Source organism: Idiotropiscis lumnitzeri, chromosome 18, assembly GCF_059441095.1.
Source record: "Idiotropiscis lumnitzeri isolate Australia: NSW breed Sydney's pygmy pipehorse chromosome 18, RoL_Ilum_1.0, whole genome shotgun sequence".
Classification (NCBI taxonomy): domain Eukaryota; kingdom Metazoa; phylum Chordata; class Actinopteri; order Syngnathiformes; family Syngnathidae; genus Idiotropiscis; species Idiotropiscis lumnitzeri.
In genome coordinates this window covers 2,345,170-2,360,954 of record NC_142408.1, presented here as the reverse complement: position 1 = coordinate 2,360,954, position 15,785 = coordinate 2,345,170, and the positions used below count along the sequence as shown (strand labels likewise).

Sequence of the window (15,785 nt, the reverse complement as noted above, 5' to 3'; positions counted from 1 at the left end):
TTATTATTTTAATATTATAAATTTATATATATATATATATATAAAATATTTATATATATTTATATATAAATTATTTATATATATATATATATATATATATTATAAATTATATAATCAGTTATAAATTATATATATATATAATTTATATGTTTATCTGAATTATTGTTGTATTGCACTGGAGAGGGGAGCTCTCTAATCTCGTTGCACACTTGAGTACAATGACAAAGGGATTTCTGATCTATCATGTTTTTTTGCACAGTGATTCTATTAACGCTCAAAACACCAGTCCACCATTTTAGCAGACAAACGTCACACGCTGGGGGCGCCAAAAAAAAAAAAATCCCAAAAGTCGCTTTCATTTAAAAGATTCCGTATATGTGGGTGAAATGACTGGCAACGAGCTTTGGTTTTGTGCGCGAATGTAAATGGGTGAGCGTATGTTTGTGATCAGTGTGAGCAGAGCCACATTAAACAGCAGCACCAATTTCCGCTCGAGCGACTCGATGATTGCCATCAAGAGTCCGCTGACATTCTGCCCGCGACTCTTCTATTAAGCATTCATGCTCTGCTATCTGTTGACGGGGAGCGGGGGTGGGGGCGGTGAAGGCTCACTGCTTGGTGGTCCGAAGGGAACGTTCGAGAGACGTCTCAAATATAAACAAACCGTTTGGAGTGACTATTGACCATGTTCTTGACTTCCACAAATATTTTTTTTCTTGTCCTTGTCTGTTTCATGCATTATTTTTTTTTTTTCCTGTCGCAAGACTTTTAAGACTGATTATAGAAAATGATGACGGGAAGTAAATCAATTCCTCTATTTTATGAGTCTGTGGTTAAGATCTCAAAGTACACGAGCAGGCCTGGCCTTGTGAAGGTAAGCCTGAAAAAAATTGCGAGATAATCACCGTTCCAGGTTGACAGCACAGGAATCGGGATCCCAAAATGGCCGGCGTGTGAGCGCCGTGCCGCCTCACTGAGGATGAATATGGACAGCCGAGTGACTGCGGGCAGACCCGGCCGCTGGTCCTCATCCGATGACCTTGTGCTGTCTGCTGTGGAAAGTCGATCTGACAGGCCGAGGCCGAAGGCTGGAGAGACGCGCACGTGGATGTGCACATCCCGAAATCGGCAAACACTTGATGGAGGTGGCAGATTTTCTGTCGGCTGGCTCCGAACCACTGCAAGGCTTTTGTCTACGTTGTGCGTCAATTAAACAATTAGTGATCTGCTGGTAGTCAAATGAACACGTTTGAATCGATTTACATATCGAGGCTCATCGACATCACCATCCTCATTTTCACCATCTTCGGGGAATCGAGTGCATCCTCAGGAGCAGTTGTGAGTCTGATTGAATATCTCGGCACTGATTGGATATTGCGACGGACACGAAGCTGATTCCATCATAAATGCAAAGGATCGGGAAACCGTTCCTAAAGGGCCATCAACGACGGCTAATGAATGTTCATGATGAAGTACTCCGAAGTAAATCGAACCGTCGAGTGGGTCCGACGGAAACCAACTTGGAGTGAAAATGTGGCGTTCATCAAGAAAAGCCGTACTTCCGTACTACCTTGTGATGGAAATTCCGGATTTTTTTTTTTTTTAGAGCGTTTATTCATTCGCAACTGACATCACCAGGACAGCCCATCATATATTTTTTTATTCCTAATAAATCTGCTTATTATTTTCAACTGTGTTGTCAAATTCAACTTGAAAATCAAACGCAATCTTTTCGTTTGTCTTATTGATTATTTTAAAATGATTTCTTGTAATGAGCTCATTGTCACTAGTGATGGGAAAATGAAGCTTCAAATCTGCTTCATGAACCACTTGTAGTATTTTTGGAGTCCTCTAGATGGCACTGTTGGTTTAAATAAAGGTTAAAACAAGTCAGTGTGCTCTCAGTCCAATGTTGAACAGACAGTGCCATCTAGAGGACTCCAAAAATACTACAAGTGCTTCATGAAGCAGATTTGAAGCTTCATTTTCCCATCATTAATTGTCGCTATAAATGTCTAAATAAGAAAACCGAAAAATGATGTTCTGCTGATACTAACTTTGCCTTATTTATTTTTCATTATGTCGCCACATTTTAGCAAAGTCGCAAAATCATTTGTATTCCAAAAAGAAATATGCAAATATATCAAACCTGGGCAGTTATGAAGACTTTTTCTTTTTTGCAGAGGTTTGGATTCCATCGCAGACGGATTCCTCGCCATAAATCCGCTTGAAATACTCCACCTTGAGACGCAGTGAAGCGAAACACAACGTTTCCAAACTTTTTGTTCTTACTCGTAATGCAAAAAAAAAAATAAATAAAAAATCCATTCCTTTCTTTTACCGTCTGCGGTTTTAGCACGGCGCATTGTTCCTTGTTCCATTTTCTGCCGGGTTGTCTGGGCAGGTCACCTCTCCCCTCGGCCAACAATTGGACTTGTGATAACAGATCTTTTTAATATTACTCTCCGATATCAAAAGGATTGTGAAAATAGCGAGCAGGGATATTGAGCGCCAGCTAAGAGTTGCTCCCTTTTGGCTCGGCCTCAAATCAAAACTTATTAGAGCGATAAATGAAAGCTGGACTTGCATTGAAGCGAGCCTTTTTCGGTGGCCGTGTGTCGTTTATTTGTTGGCTGAATACCGGCTAAATCAGATAGGAGCGAACCTTTCACAGCGCCTGCCATCCGTCTGCATCTGTTGACCGACACCGGCATTGGCACGGTTGCCGTGGACTTTTGGTGGCATCGAAGCAGATGTTGACTTCCTCTTCGGAACAACACGTTCCGTTTTTGCTCTTTGGTCCGGATAAAGCGGCATCAACAAAGGTCGGACTTTGCGTTCGATCCGTGCATCTGGCATGCTGTCCCCTGATTCAAATAACCTTTGAAATGAAATTTCCCCGCATGTTCATTTATCTTAAAACATTTTGACGCGACTTCATTTTGGATGATCATTGATTATATTTACTCACTTGTCAGGAAGATACATGGAATAGAATTTTAATTGTCCACATCATTTGGATGCACATTGATCTCCAAAGGGGGGGGGTGGGGGATGACATCCTTTCCTGGTTTCCTGTAACCATGGCGATAGGAAGTCATCACAGCGCTCGGTTAAGGAAGTGCACTGTTTCCTGTTGTTTTTACAAGTTTCCCTCCAAATGTACATGCCTGGAATTCTGCATTGAGTACTGGAAAGCTGCACAAGCACACAGGCTGAGTTCTCTTGGGGTGGTCAAGGTAAGTTGTTTTTAGACTTTTTCTTTTTACGACAAACATGACTTTGGTTGTATTTAAAAAAAAAAAAAATGTAATCACAGCCAGAAACTGGTAAAATGAATTTATTTGATGCCTTCTATACTCGCCAATGGCGGTGAATGAGTTGACACTTATGACAATCAATCATTTATTTCAACAAAATTAGTTTTATAAGCATCACTGGTTCAAAGGCATGCCTAAAAATTCAGTTCAGAGATGACAAAATAAAAAAAAGTCAGAAATCAGACAAGAGAATGTTTTTTGTTTTTTTTCTGACATCGCCACACTGTCGTCCATCCTCGTTATTTTATATTGTATTAATTTTTACATTTGATTTTCGACGAAGCGAACCATCGCGGCGAGCATGCTTTCAACCTCGTCGCTTGACTCTGTCGATCAAACCTGGAAGTGATGCCGCTTCGAGCTGAGGCGGCCAACAGCACTTCTCCCGCTATCTTTCCCTCTTCCGAGACAGCTGTGCTGACCAGCAGCCGAGAAGTCGCAAGAGCCAAACAAGCGATGGAGACAACGCAGACCCCCGGCACTTGTCGCTCATCTGAAGCAGCCGGGAAATCCTGTTGGAGTTTGGACGCCGGAGTGGTGATGCTTCTGGTGACTCTTGCCGGAGCTGTCATCTTGTTGCTTCTGTATAGACTCTTACAAACACGACACAGGTGTGTGCATTGCCAACTTGTTCATAAAATCTTGAGTTCCTCGTCAAGGTCCTCGAAGCCCAAGCGGTCTAATCTCCTCTTTTGACTTTTGTGCAATTCCGCAGGCTGAGAATGGCGAGTGCGAGACAAGCTCTGGAGTATTTCAGCTTCTACCACGCAGCCACCTACACTTTCAAACCGCCGTCATCATATGAGAAGCTGTCCGATGGCAACGTTCAACACACGATTCCACCTGGGCAAACTGTTGCCATAGCAACACCCGTTGCCACCACGCCACTGCCACCCGTCCCGGTGCCCCGTCCAGCCTCGATGCCGCTGCCGCCAGCGCCCGTCCACCCGGCGGTGCCTTCGCTCCGGATGACGCCTCGTCCCCTCACCCCCCCCGCGCCCGCGATCCACACCGCCGCGCCGAGCCCCCACCTGTCATGGGGTGCCTGCTCGGACGTCGATGTGTACTCTCGTATCGGGGCTTACAGGCCCTCCAGGCTCTCCGGCCTATCCAGCCATTCAAAGGTCATTCTTTTCGAACACTCATCTCTCTGACCTGAGCATGCTGCTTATCGTGACGTCTCATTTCCTTTTTTCTTCATCTTCGGATGACGAGTTGTTGCAAGCCGAATTGTAACATGTCGCCATTCTTCGGCATTCTGCTGGAATTCCCTTCACCAAAAAAAGTTTAGCAATAGAACATTTACTGCTCTTAAGACAACATTTGAGTAGCTGCAAAAAAGGACATCACACTTCCTAACAAGACGTATGACAAAAATATTTTCTTAAATATGGGCGAAATACATGCATGTGGTCTTAATATATTTCATTTTTTATAATGGATTTTTCAATGCATGTGGAATAAATCCTATCCTATTTTTCCAGGATTTTTTGTCATTACTTAAGGAGTCAAAAGTTTCCGTTCCAAGGACTGCATAAAGAAAATCGAAAGATGCAAAAGCCATTTCGACAGTCTTCATCTTAGCATGCTAAACTAATCTACTAGTGCAATTTTTTTCCCCCCATGTAAATATAGAAGTAGCACCACTCATTTATTTGGCGATTCATATTCATATTTCCATACCTCCGTGCAAATGCACAAAGCAATTAAATGCCCATGTGCATTTTGTGCCCAACACACAATTTATGATGTGTTTTCTTTAAACGCCTTGATTCTCCGAACGCAATCTTTACTTCTCTCATTTCCAAACGACATGGGGCGCAAGCAAATGTTAGTCGTTGCTATTACCCGCCAAGTTGTCTCCTCCGCAGGAGACCGCAACAATCCTTTCAAACTCTGGGATGCAAATGTGCAATTAGCATTGATCGCTTTTGTTTGTCAGCCTCGCGAGCAGTTCACGGCAGCACATCGAAATGTCGAAACAAGAAGAGATGGAAGAGAGGATCAACACTTGATGGTGAGGATTTGAACAAAACTTGATGAACAAACATAATAGTACTCGTAATAAAAGGACTACACACGACTACGGAAACAGGTATTTGCTTCTATCACTTCACGTCAATCTATTCTCGGGTGATCTGAAACAATCGCAGTTGCTCAGGTGACGCCCAATCACGGCTCACCTGCTTTCTGAAGCTCATCCATGATTGGTCCTTAGCTGAACCTAAGCAACTGTGATGTCATTTTCAGTTGATAGCAAGTAGCAAAATGGCCGCCCAGTGAGATGTCCAGAAATGGATGGAAGCCATATTCCACTAAGGCATTATTACCCAGAATGCTCTGTTTTGACTTGTGGGGCTGCATTGAACATATTCTTGTTCAGAATATTTTGGGGTGGACTTTCCCTTTAAAGGATTAAACAGCAAAATCCACCTGTTTTTACCCGTCACAGAGCGAGGCCATTTTTCACTTGTACTGCCCCCTGCTGGCAACTGAAAATGACATCACAGTGCCTCAGAGCTCAGGTAATGCCTGGGGTGATTTGATGAATATATTACAATGATTAGGATGGTTTAATGAGTTTATTCATGAAATATTCACCTGGATTATTTCCTCTTATGGCATTTTAGTGGCGCTCAGTTATTGAAAATGGAGGCAGGTTGCAAAATACAGGGATCATGTGAAAACCTTTTTTCTGAGAATCTTGTTTTGGAATGGCTTGATTTCATCTTTCAGTGCAGTTATGGCGTACTCCTCAAAGTGGAAAAAAAACAAAAAACAAAGAATATAAAATAATACACCTGTTGATTGTGTGTGATGCCCGCCAGCTGTGGGCCACTCAAATACACCTCTGTATTCCTGTGTTGTACCGGGCCTTTGATCAGGTAATTGCCCCTTCGGCTCCCGGAGTTTGCATCTCCCATATGTTGCTATGGCAACCACCTCTCCAGCATATCCATTCGGCTGCCCCCCCCCCCTCCACTGCCTTTCAAGAATTATTGTTTGTTATGAGACTGAGAGTGACGGAGTAAAAGGACGTTGGAGACACACCCTGACCCCCTGTGTGTCTTTTTATGGGGACTAGTGAAAAAAAAAACGTGTCATTATTCACGCAACACAATCCCACTTCTGTCTCAAGAGGCCCCATGTCACCGTCACTCATAATCCCCATCAGAATGTACAAAATAAAGATGATGCTTTTAGTTCCGCATTTGCCCCTCCTTCCTGCGATCGAATAAATTACCGCACAAGAAAAATTTGCCTTTGAATTAGCAATTTAATTTCAAAGTTTATTTGAGTTTATCAATCTTGAGACTGAGAGCTAATTATTTAACAAGATTAAATATAACACATTTACCCAATATCCAAAAGTCATTTTTTAAGTGGGAAAAAATAAATAAATAAATAAGCACTTTATTTTTAATTGCAACTGTTTAATTCAAGTCTCACAGATGGCCCCATGTAGACATCAACAGGTTTTCAAATGGATGTGGATCAATTTAGTCTCTATTTCATAGATGCAGAATTTAAAAATGGTGACCTGATTATTATAAAGTCTATCTTTATTGAACATTACAGAACAAGATGAAGCCAGTCGAACTTTATCAATGCACATACCTCAGGCATTATTTAATACGGCTTTGCATCATGGTGATGGCGGAGTCGTAGTCAATGTATTTTCTTTTAGGATCAGTCGCTGTACAGTTTTTTGGGTGGCCAGCTCCTGTCCGGGTGGCGCCATTAAAAAGCATTTAGGGTCTGCAGAAATGACACTTGATAATTTTCTTAAAAGCCCCCTGAAAGTCTTTGTTGAAGTAGGCGTAAATGATGGGATTGAGCAGTGAGTTGGAGTAGCCCAGCCAGTTGATCACGTCCTCCAGCCACCGGGGCATGTAACACGACTCCTGGCAGAAAGGCATGACCAAGGCGACGATGAAGAAGGGCAGCCAGCAGAAGATGAAAGTGCCCATGATGATCCCCAGCGTCTTCACCGTTTTGCGCTCCCGAGCCAGCGCGATCTTCCTCTTCGCCTCGGTTGCCTTCTCGTGCCTGCTCTGGAACAACGGCACGGTGCTCGGAGTGTTTGGCAGCGGCAGGCTGTCTTTGAGGCTGCTGTGAACCTCGATGATCTCCAGAGATTCTCCGTCCTCGGCGTGTTTCACCGCGCCGTTGACGCACGGCACCGGCCGCGGCTCCACGCTTCTTTTCCAGCTTTTCGTCTGCGCCTCTCTGGGTGTCTTTTTGTGGAAGAGCGCGGGGGATATAGCCGAACACGAGTCGGCCACTTTCTTTTTTTCGCTTTTACGCACAGTCCTTCGAATGCGGAACCGGGCCGCTTTAAATATCCGGCCGTAAAGAACCAGCATGAGGATGAGCGGGATGTAAAAAGCACCAAAAGTGGAATAGATGGTGTACCAGAGGTCTTGTCTGATCTTACATTGCTTCGGGTTCTTCCTGTCTTCCTCCACGCTGTTCGGCTGGGAGCGCATGATCAACATAGGCGGCACAGAGATGGAGAAGCCAACCAGCCAAGTGACGCTGATCAAAATCGCTGCCCTCCGAGGCGTCCTCTTCTTCATGTAGTCTATCGGCTCGGTAATGGCCCAATATCGGTCCAGTGCGATGGCGCACAGATGCAATATGGACGAGGTGCAGCATAAAACATCCAAAGAGATGAAGATGTCGCACGAAATCTGCCCGAGCGTCCATCTGTTTAAGACTTGGTACAGCGCCGCCATGGGCAGAACCAGCACGGACACCATTAAGTCGGTGACAGCGAGAGAACCGATCAAATAGTTGGCCACATTCTGCAAGGAGCGCTCCAGGGCGATGGCCGCCACCACGCACGCGTTCCCAAAAATCGCACACAGGATGAGCGCGCAAAGGAGGAAGCTGGTGACGACTTGGTAACTCAGCTTCACCTCCTCGTCTTCGGCCGCTTTGGTGGTTTTGTTTAAAGGGGGGTCAAACTGAGACAAGACTGTCGTGCTGTTTGCGTCCTCCATGCCGGTTTGACACTATTTAGAGATGCTCCTAGATGGCACAGAGAGCACTGTCCCACTTTGAGGAGCACATAGCGGACTATGCCACTGTTTGAGGCTCACGGCTTGGAGAGATGCGACTTATTTATACCCGTGCGTCACAGTGTGTGAGGGTGCATGCAAGGGAGGAAGCTTGTAGTCTTGCTTATTTTTTTTTTCTTTGAAAACAGTTAAATAATACTTTTGCCAACATGCAGTGCCTTCAAGGTTGCCCACGTTTAATATAATAATGCAAAAAAATTGATTTGTTATTTCTTATTCCACACATAAATCATGCTACAAAGGAATGCGCAAAATAGGTACGAAGGTTATAAATCATTTAATGTGTCACAAAATGTGTGAAATTGTCCAATTAGAAGACTGTCATTGCCTGTCTGACTGTTTGTCTAAATATAGTTATGGCCATATATTCATAATCTGTAGTAGTTGCACTGAAAAATTCGAGTGATATTTACTTGAAAGAAAATTTAGTAAAGTGAAATTCTAAGTAAATTTTAATTGTATATAAGCCTATTAGTTTAGTTAAATAAAAAAGGAGAAGTCACTCAGGGTTGATTCCTGTGTTGTTCCGTATATTAATATTTAACCACACGTATAAAATAAATGTTATAGGTTATGTAGTAAATACGAATTTATGTGTTTGCATTGGTATAATATAGTTGCTTTACACTGAATATAAATACCTTTTTTTTCCTATCCGGCTCGCCGTAGTGCCTCAGCTCTTGGGCAGGAAGTGCTCCGTTTTGTTTTGTATTTTTTGGGAACTTCTCTGAGTAAGTGTTTCTTTCCGTGGTCTTTACCGAAACTTAAATGAGACGAGAGAAATCGTTTATGTTTCAACCCTTTTTTTTTGTTGACAGAGTCAAATTTGCAGACATTGCACGTAATTTGGTAATTCACATGAGAAACTTCATCGTCGATCATCCTGTCCCAAAGTCTCCAAATATATATATATATATATATATATATATATATATATACCTTGACCGTGACGTATTAAGTGTGGTAAGGGTTCAGGTCAGGTTCCGTTGAGCAAATATAGCGGCAACTTGGAGAAATGTACCATGGAGTGTTTCTTGGCTTAATGCACACACTGATGCTGAAGCCTGTAAGATAAGACAAGGAGTAAAAAGGAATTGTCACAAGAAGGTCTTGGGTTCAATGCTGAGCTGGGGTGATGAATCACTTTGGGTGCCCCATTGTCATTTGATCTTTTTCCTTTCAGGATTTCGGATGAATGGAGTAAGGGTCCACAGAAGTTGGCACTTGCCCCGTGTCGGCTTCACGTTGCAGACTTTCGACCTCTCTGAAGTGTGTGGCTGGTTTTATAATATCGGACTGGCCATAGTGGTCTGGCCTTATTTAGCTAACTGGATGTTAGCTTTCCTGTGTCTTGCTTTTGTACATGTATTATTTGTGTATCGAACACGTGGAAGAGAATTCAATAGTTTGAAGGGAAACTTACTGCTGTATTTTTTCCTTCTGTTAAACTCCATGGTTGCATCCAGGCTAAAGTTTCACTTTACTGCTCAAAATGTCTCAGAAAAGGTTACTCTTATGAGGTCGTAAAATAAAACATTTTCAGAAAAAAATCAATCAATCAATGTCATCCTTGTCTACAAAATGATTTGCCTGGATGACCGCTGTGAGCTTCGGAAAGAGGAAAAAAAAAGTCACACTGAGCCGAGTCCAGCGAGCAGGTGGATTGCTCCAGCATGGTGATGTTCTTCTCTGCCAGGAACTGTCAGGTGCTCCGGGGCAGTGTGAGCAGGCTCAATTTCATAACGAAGCAGCCACTTGTTGTCTTGTCATAACTCACCTCTGTTCACTCGTTAAATGAAGCACTTTTTGATCGTCTGGCCAACACTGAAGATGAAAACTTGTAATTTGGGTTTGTAATATAATATTGAGATTTCTATATTGGCCCAAGTACCTCATTGCTTGAATGACACATGATTGGGGAAAAGATATTTCTCGCGAAAAAAAAGGTAATTAACGCTGAAATCATGTCTTAAAAGGTAGCAGATGCATTTTTTTTTTAAATCCGTCTGTGTAGCATTTCTAATGCTGCATCTGAAGGGTTAACACCAAGTCAGGCGGGTGGGTGACGACTTGTTTCCCTCCTCACACGTGAGCGTGCGGCGGAAGACTTCGGAGCCTCCCCCTCGGCCTTCACGAGCGGCTGAAGGTGACTCTCCTCTCGGCTGTGGGATGCAGAGGGAGCTGCTGGCGGTCGTTCCGCCCCGCTTTAGTGTCCTCATCCGGGGAACATCTGTTCGCCTCATTCGGGGCTCCACACGTTAACTGCGCTTTTCTGCGGTGTCCTTTTTTTTTTTTTTTTTTTTTTGTTTTTTTGCTCTGCTGAGAGGACACAGCAAGCCTCCAGAAGAAGACGGGCGCTCTCTGCATGCATGAGTTCTGCACCGTGCGGGCGGAAAAAGCGCCCCAGATCTGCAGGCAGCATCTTGCCCATCACGAAAGGGGCGCAGACGGATTCGGAGCAACGAGAGAGCACCGTGGACGGCAGCAGGATGGTGAGTTTCTCTCACAGCAAGATGTTTTTTTTTTTTTTTTTTTTTTAATCTAGAGCTCATTTCAGGGTGTGCAGGTGCAACACGGAGCGACGCAAGGAGACAAATCACTGTTGCCAATCGTTTTCACGTCAACAGTACAAAACATCAAGCCGATGATTTTGTTCAGACTGTGCAGGAATTCAACACCCTGGTGGCGCTGTACCGGGAACAAGTCATTTCTGTCGGGGAGATGTCAGCCGACTGTCCATCTCTGCGAGCTCAGATGCACTACACGCGAGCTAAAGGATGCTCCATGGCCCGGGCTGCGCACCAAGACCTCGCCCTCATTGCTGTGTCTGGGTAAGCATGAGAGTCACCTGCAGAGCCTTCTCTGGCCATAGAAAATATTCACTACGGTATTTGCGGTTGTCATGATAGCACGGTTATGCGGTTTGTAAAAAAATAATAAATAAATAAATAAAATAGAGAAACTGCAAAAATCTCATGCTGGTTCGCCAGTAAGCCTTTTTGGAATATGATTCTCATCCATCCATATTCAATAGGCGCTAATTCCATCGAGTCATACGAGTATTTGCTTCTGAAAAATGCGAGAGGATTTTTTTTTTCTGCCTCAAGAGTACCTGTTTATTTGGTGTGCACACAGATGTCACCGGGTGTCTTCGGGAAGACTGTCCAGACTTTTTTCAGCACTTTTTTTTTATGATTTTATGATTTAGAAGGCCAACTTCAAAATAAATTTTGCCAAAAAATACATGGACAACAATGCCGTAGTGCGTTTTTAATATAAAGTTGTTCTCGGACGGAGAGTGACGTGCCATCCTGAAATGATGGTCAGTCGCTAATTAAGGATGCTAGAGAACCTTTAATTAATTACGCTGACATTGACACATGACGCTAGCAGTTAGCCGCTAAGCGAGCAGCAAGCGCAGGAGACTGCTTTTCAAAAGCAGTTTAAGAGGCGAAAACAACTGCTCATTTTTGCTGACAACACGACACAGTCGCAGTCCTATACTGACCATTTTTTTTTATTGAACCCAGCTTACTCAAATGTGCGCTTTGATCGGGCAAAATCACCGCTGTGGTTCTGATGTCACTTCGTCCTATGCTAACTTTTTCAAGGATGGAAAATACAGTTGCTATGTACGATTTATATTTAAGTAAAACTTTAGCTTGTCTAAAATGTATTCATTAATTATTAAGAAAAAATTTAAGAAGTTATTTTCGATACTATATTATTATTATATTAATATTATTATGTTTTAATTTATTTATTTGTTGATTTTTTTTTTTTTTTTAAGATTTCTTTTGACATCATCTGTTTTCTCTCCTGAATTCCCACCCTTCCCTTATCGACCGCCGACGCAGTCCAGAGGACGGAGAGATCCACCCTGAGATATGTCGGCTCTTCATCCAGCTGCAGTGTTGCCTGGAGATGTTCATCACGGAGATGCTAAAGTCCATGTGCCTGCTGGGGGTGCTGCAGCTTCACAGAAAAAGTACACAGGACACAGCCACTTGACATGATATGATGCGGCAGATGATTATATTGATTTTATTGTAAACCAATTTTCAGGAACACTGCAGCGGTGTGTTAGTAATTACTAAGCTTGGATACTTGCTCAACAAGTTCACCTGGTGCAGCATAAAGCTAGAGTATAGATGTGATCTGCAATTAATTTTCTTTCTATTTCTATATACCACATACAGTATAGGATAACTTCTTTTCTCGGAATACGTAGTACCAAACAACAACGTTAGAGGGCAGCAAAGTTCTGACATCAATCTTGGCTTAATGAAAACGTGAATGGTTTTCAGTCACAAAATTCAGGATTTTTAACAACAAATTGAAAATTAGATTAAAAGGTGATTCTTCAGACTATCCCAAAACTGTAAAATCAGAACTACAGCTTGATACGCAAAAATGGACCCCATTCATCTTGGTTTTTTTCTCTTTAAGGACTTGAGAATATAACCATATAATCATGATATCTACTTCATGAAATGTTATTTTGTGTTTGGCCCTCAAGGAACTGACTCAGAGCCGAAGATGGACTTCCGGGTGGATGAAAGTTCTGATGTCCCCATCCTCGAGGACCGCTCTTCCTCACCCATCGACTACCCTCATGATCCGTGGCTGGTGGGAGTCCATATTGAAAATATTGAGAGGTATGCTGTCTGACTTTTTGGGGTAGTGCTATAAACAGATTGTTTATTATTAAGTTAAAATAATAAAAATGCAACAAAGCAGACTTACTTTTGTCTTTACATTGGCAGAGATATGCAGGAGATGAGAAATCTGCTCAGCAAACTCAGGGACACGATGCCTTTGCCACTGAAAACTCAAGGTGTGTAAATGAGATTTTTACGATTACTATGAGTAAGTATTTCAAGTGTTTGCGAGTTACAAGCTAACGAGAGCGGGACTGAATAACTACCGGCCTTTGCTAAGGCGGAACTGTCTGAAAGTGTTCATTTGGCCTGATTGAAAAATTCAGATTTGTCAAGTGATGGAGTTAGTTGCATTCCTGCAGTCGTCTGTTAGCAATTTCCTCCACCTTGACTTGAATAAAAGTTATTCGCCTCTTTGGAAAATTTCTTCATTAATGGTGAAAAAAATAGAAATCATTTATCTCCGTCCACGCGAGACAAACAACTACTCCCATTCACATTCTCTGGACAATTTCGAGTCTTCAATCAACTGAACGTGAACCGGAACGCTTGACTGTCCTATGTTTAACTCGAGTGTTGCGTGTCACAGATGACAGCAGCTTGTTGAATCTGACTCCACACCCGCTGGTCCGCCAAAGGAAGAGACGCTTCCCTGGACTCTGCTGCATGGTGTCCGGTTAACAGTCTTGAACTCAATTCATCATGTACTGTACATCAACAATTTTGCTTCTATCCTTATAAAATACACTGTTGTTCCCCGGTCAGCAGACATTCCTCCAGCAGTTTATGAGAAGTGGCTATTTCTTTCCACACGCCGTGCTATTTAGATTCCGTCAGCCTTTTTGGCCAACTGTTTCTTGGGGGTGAGGAGGTACTTCCCTTGGCATTTCTCACTCCGTTTTGAACAATAACAGTATATTGAATTCAATTGTATATATTTGGGCTATGCACAAGCATTATCACTGTTTTTCTGTTTTCTCACTGTGCTTGTGTCCTGTCGAAACGTGTGTCACAATACACGGTGTTTTAATCGCAGATACTGTTGTTTCACGGGATGTGAACAAAATGGTGTATCGGTGTTCTGTTGCATACGCACAACTGGTTCCAATTATGTGTTTTATTTTAGAAAGGGTGAATGGGAATTGCGGTGAATATATTTAATATTTGAGTTTTTCTTTCTAGGTGTTGTTCGTCTTTGATTTTCGCCCTTAAAGTGTTGACGCATGGTTGTATTGGTTGCTCAGTGCTTTTCAATCGACGATGTCATGTCTCAAACTGCGAGATTTATTAGCATGATATTTAGTTTTAATGATACCCCACTGCTGTCCTTTCTATCAGCAGTTAAAGATCAGATTATCCAGATAGAAAAGAAAAAAAAATGCCAGTGACTGCCAGTTAAAACGAAACTGGCCTTCTCTGTGTTTTTATTCTTCCCCCTAGACCACGAGTTCTATATCAATTCATTCGTTAATAAAGATTTAATTACATCTTGATAGTTTTCTATAATGCACGTGTGAATTGATCATGGCGCCCTCTAGTGGACGACAGTAGACCTTGCAGTTGTTTTCGTAAACAGCATGCCCAAACGATGTCTTTTTCTGCTTTACATCTTTTTGAGGGGTGGGGGTAAAGGGTTGAAGGCCTCCCACCCTTACGTGAACCGAACACAATTCCACTTGAAGACCAAATTCACATATAACATTAATGTTAAACTAGAGTCGTTTCTCCACTGAATGTAAATGCAATGTATTGTACGGTCATTTGTAAAGTTTGTGTTTATGTGGAAACTTTCTTTTCATGTGTATTATTATTATTTTTTTTATCATAGCATGTATTGTGTAGTTAGTGTCCTTCTATGTAGACAAGCAACAGCTATGTATGTACAGCTTAATTTTATAATGTGAATAAAGTTTTCTATCCAGTACTTAAGGTTAACTTATTGTAAACATATCGCCATTAAAAGTAAGGAAGTATTTTATTTATTCTATTTAAATTCTATTCTGTTCAAAAGGCATATTGTACGTAAGATGGATTGAACATTTTTAATTATATTTCTTATAATATAATATCGCTGTTGGGGTTATTATGTTCTTGTGATATTCTGGCATTATTAGTGACATCTCATGATAGTCATTGAAATATTCCAAAACATAATGACAATTATTGTGTATTATTATAATGTTATAATAGTATTAGTGTGAGTGCAAGATTGTGAAATTACAGGGGAAAAAGTTTTCTTCTCTCTCAAAATGAAAGTGTCAAGATTCAACACAACACATCTGGAGCACATCTTGCGTACGGGAAACTTCTCTGTGTTTTGCTTCCCGTAATTTTGGACGCACAAATGGTTTATGTTACTTCATGTTCAGAATTTTGTTATCAAACAAGATATGCCAATTTGACCCTTTTTGGAATGCTGAGAGGGAAGTCGGTCCAAAACAAGCTGGATTGATGGAGAAATTCCAGAGGGCGGTTGTATGTATAAATATGTCAACTCGAATTTTCAGTTCAGATTCAACTCTGCCTGCAGTGCAGATAACATCCCAATCTCAAAAGTTATTGGCTGAGACGGCAACCTTGTGTGTGGTGAGTCAGACTATTTAATCCATCGTTGTTCTGTGTATTGGAATGCTATATAGCATTATGTAAATGAGGCACGCATAAACATGAAGTAAAGGATAATAATTATTATTTTTTTAAAATTAATTTAGCAACAAATG

At 42.0% G+C, this 15,785-nt stretch overlaps 3 protein-coding genes across 4 annotated transcripts; 2 read left to right on the top strand and 1 right to left on the bottom strand.

The window, feature by feature from the left end:
- The first annotated feature begins 3,189 nt into the window (after positions 1-3,189).
- LOC148318952 (uncharacterized) lies at positions 3,190-4,797 on the top strand. Its single transcript, XM_088281987.1, has 3 exons — positions 3,190-3,239; positions 3,604-3,931; positions 4,036-4,797. The coding sequence occupies exons 2-3, from the start codon at positions 3,669-3,671 to the stop codon at positions 4,472-4,474; spliced, it is 702 nt and encodes a 233-aa protein (XP_088138113.1). The 5' UTR covers positions 3,190-3,239; positions 3,604-3,668; the 3' UTR covers positions 4,475-4,797.
- Positions 4,798-6,893: 2,096 nt separating this feature from the next.
- Positions 6,894-8,402, bottom strand: htr1ab (5-hydroxytryptamine (serotonin) receptor 1A b). The gene has a single exon (XM_088281503.1). It carries the CDS (start codon positions 8,324-8,326, stop codon positions 7,073-7,075), a length of 1,254 nt encoding a protein of 417 aa, XP_088137629.1. The 5' UTR covers positions 8,327-8,402; the 3' UTR covers positions 6,894-7,072.
- Positions 8,403-10,439: 2,037 nt separating this feature from the next.
- rgs7bpb (regulator of G protein signaling 7 binding protein b) lies at positions 10,440-14,989 on the top strand. Of its 2 annotated transcripts, none has more exons than XM_088282212.1 (6): positions 10,440-10,896; positions 10,962-11,235; positions 12,262-12,392; positions 12,924-13,062; positions 13,171-13,241; positions 13,655-14,989. In XM_088282212.1, exons 1-6 carry the CDS (start codon positions 10,770-10,772, stop codon positions 13,744-13,746), a joined length of 834 nt encoding a protein of 277 aa, XP_088138338.1. In that variant the 5' UTR covers positions 10,440-10,769; the 3' UTR covers positions 13,747-14,989. The 2 variants fall into 2 exon arrangements, with proteins under 2 accessions (XP_088138338.1, XP_088138339.1); XM_088282213.1 differs by having other exon boundaries at positions 10,465-10,896; positions 11,063-11,235.
- Positions 14,990-15,785: the final 796 nt, after the last annotated feature.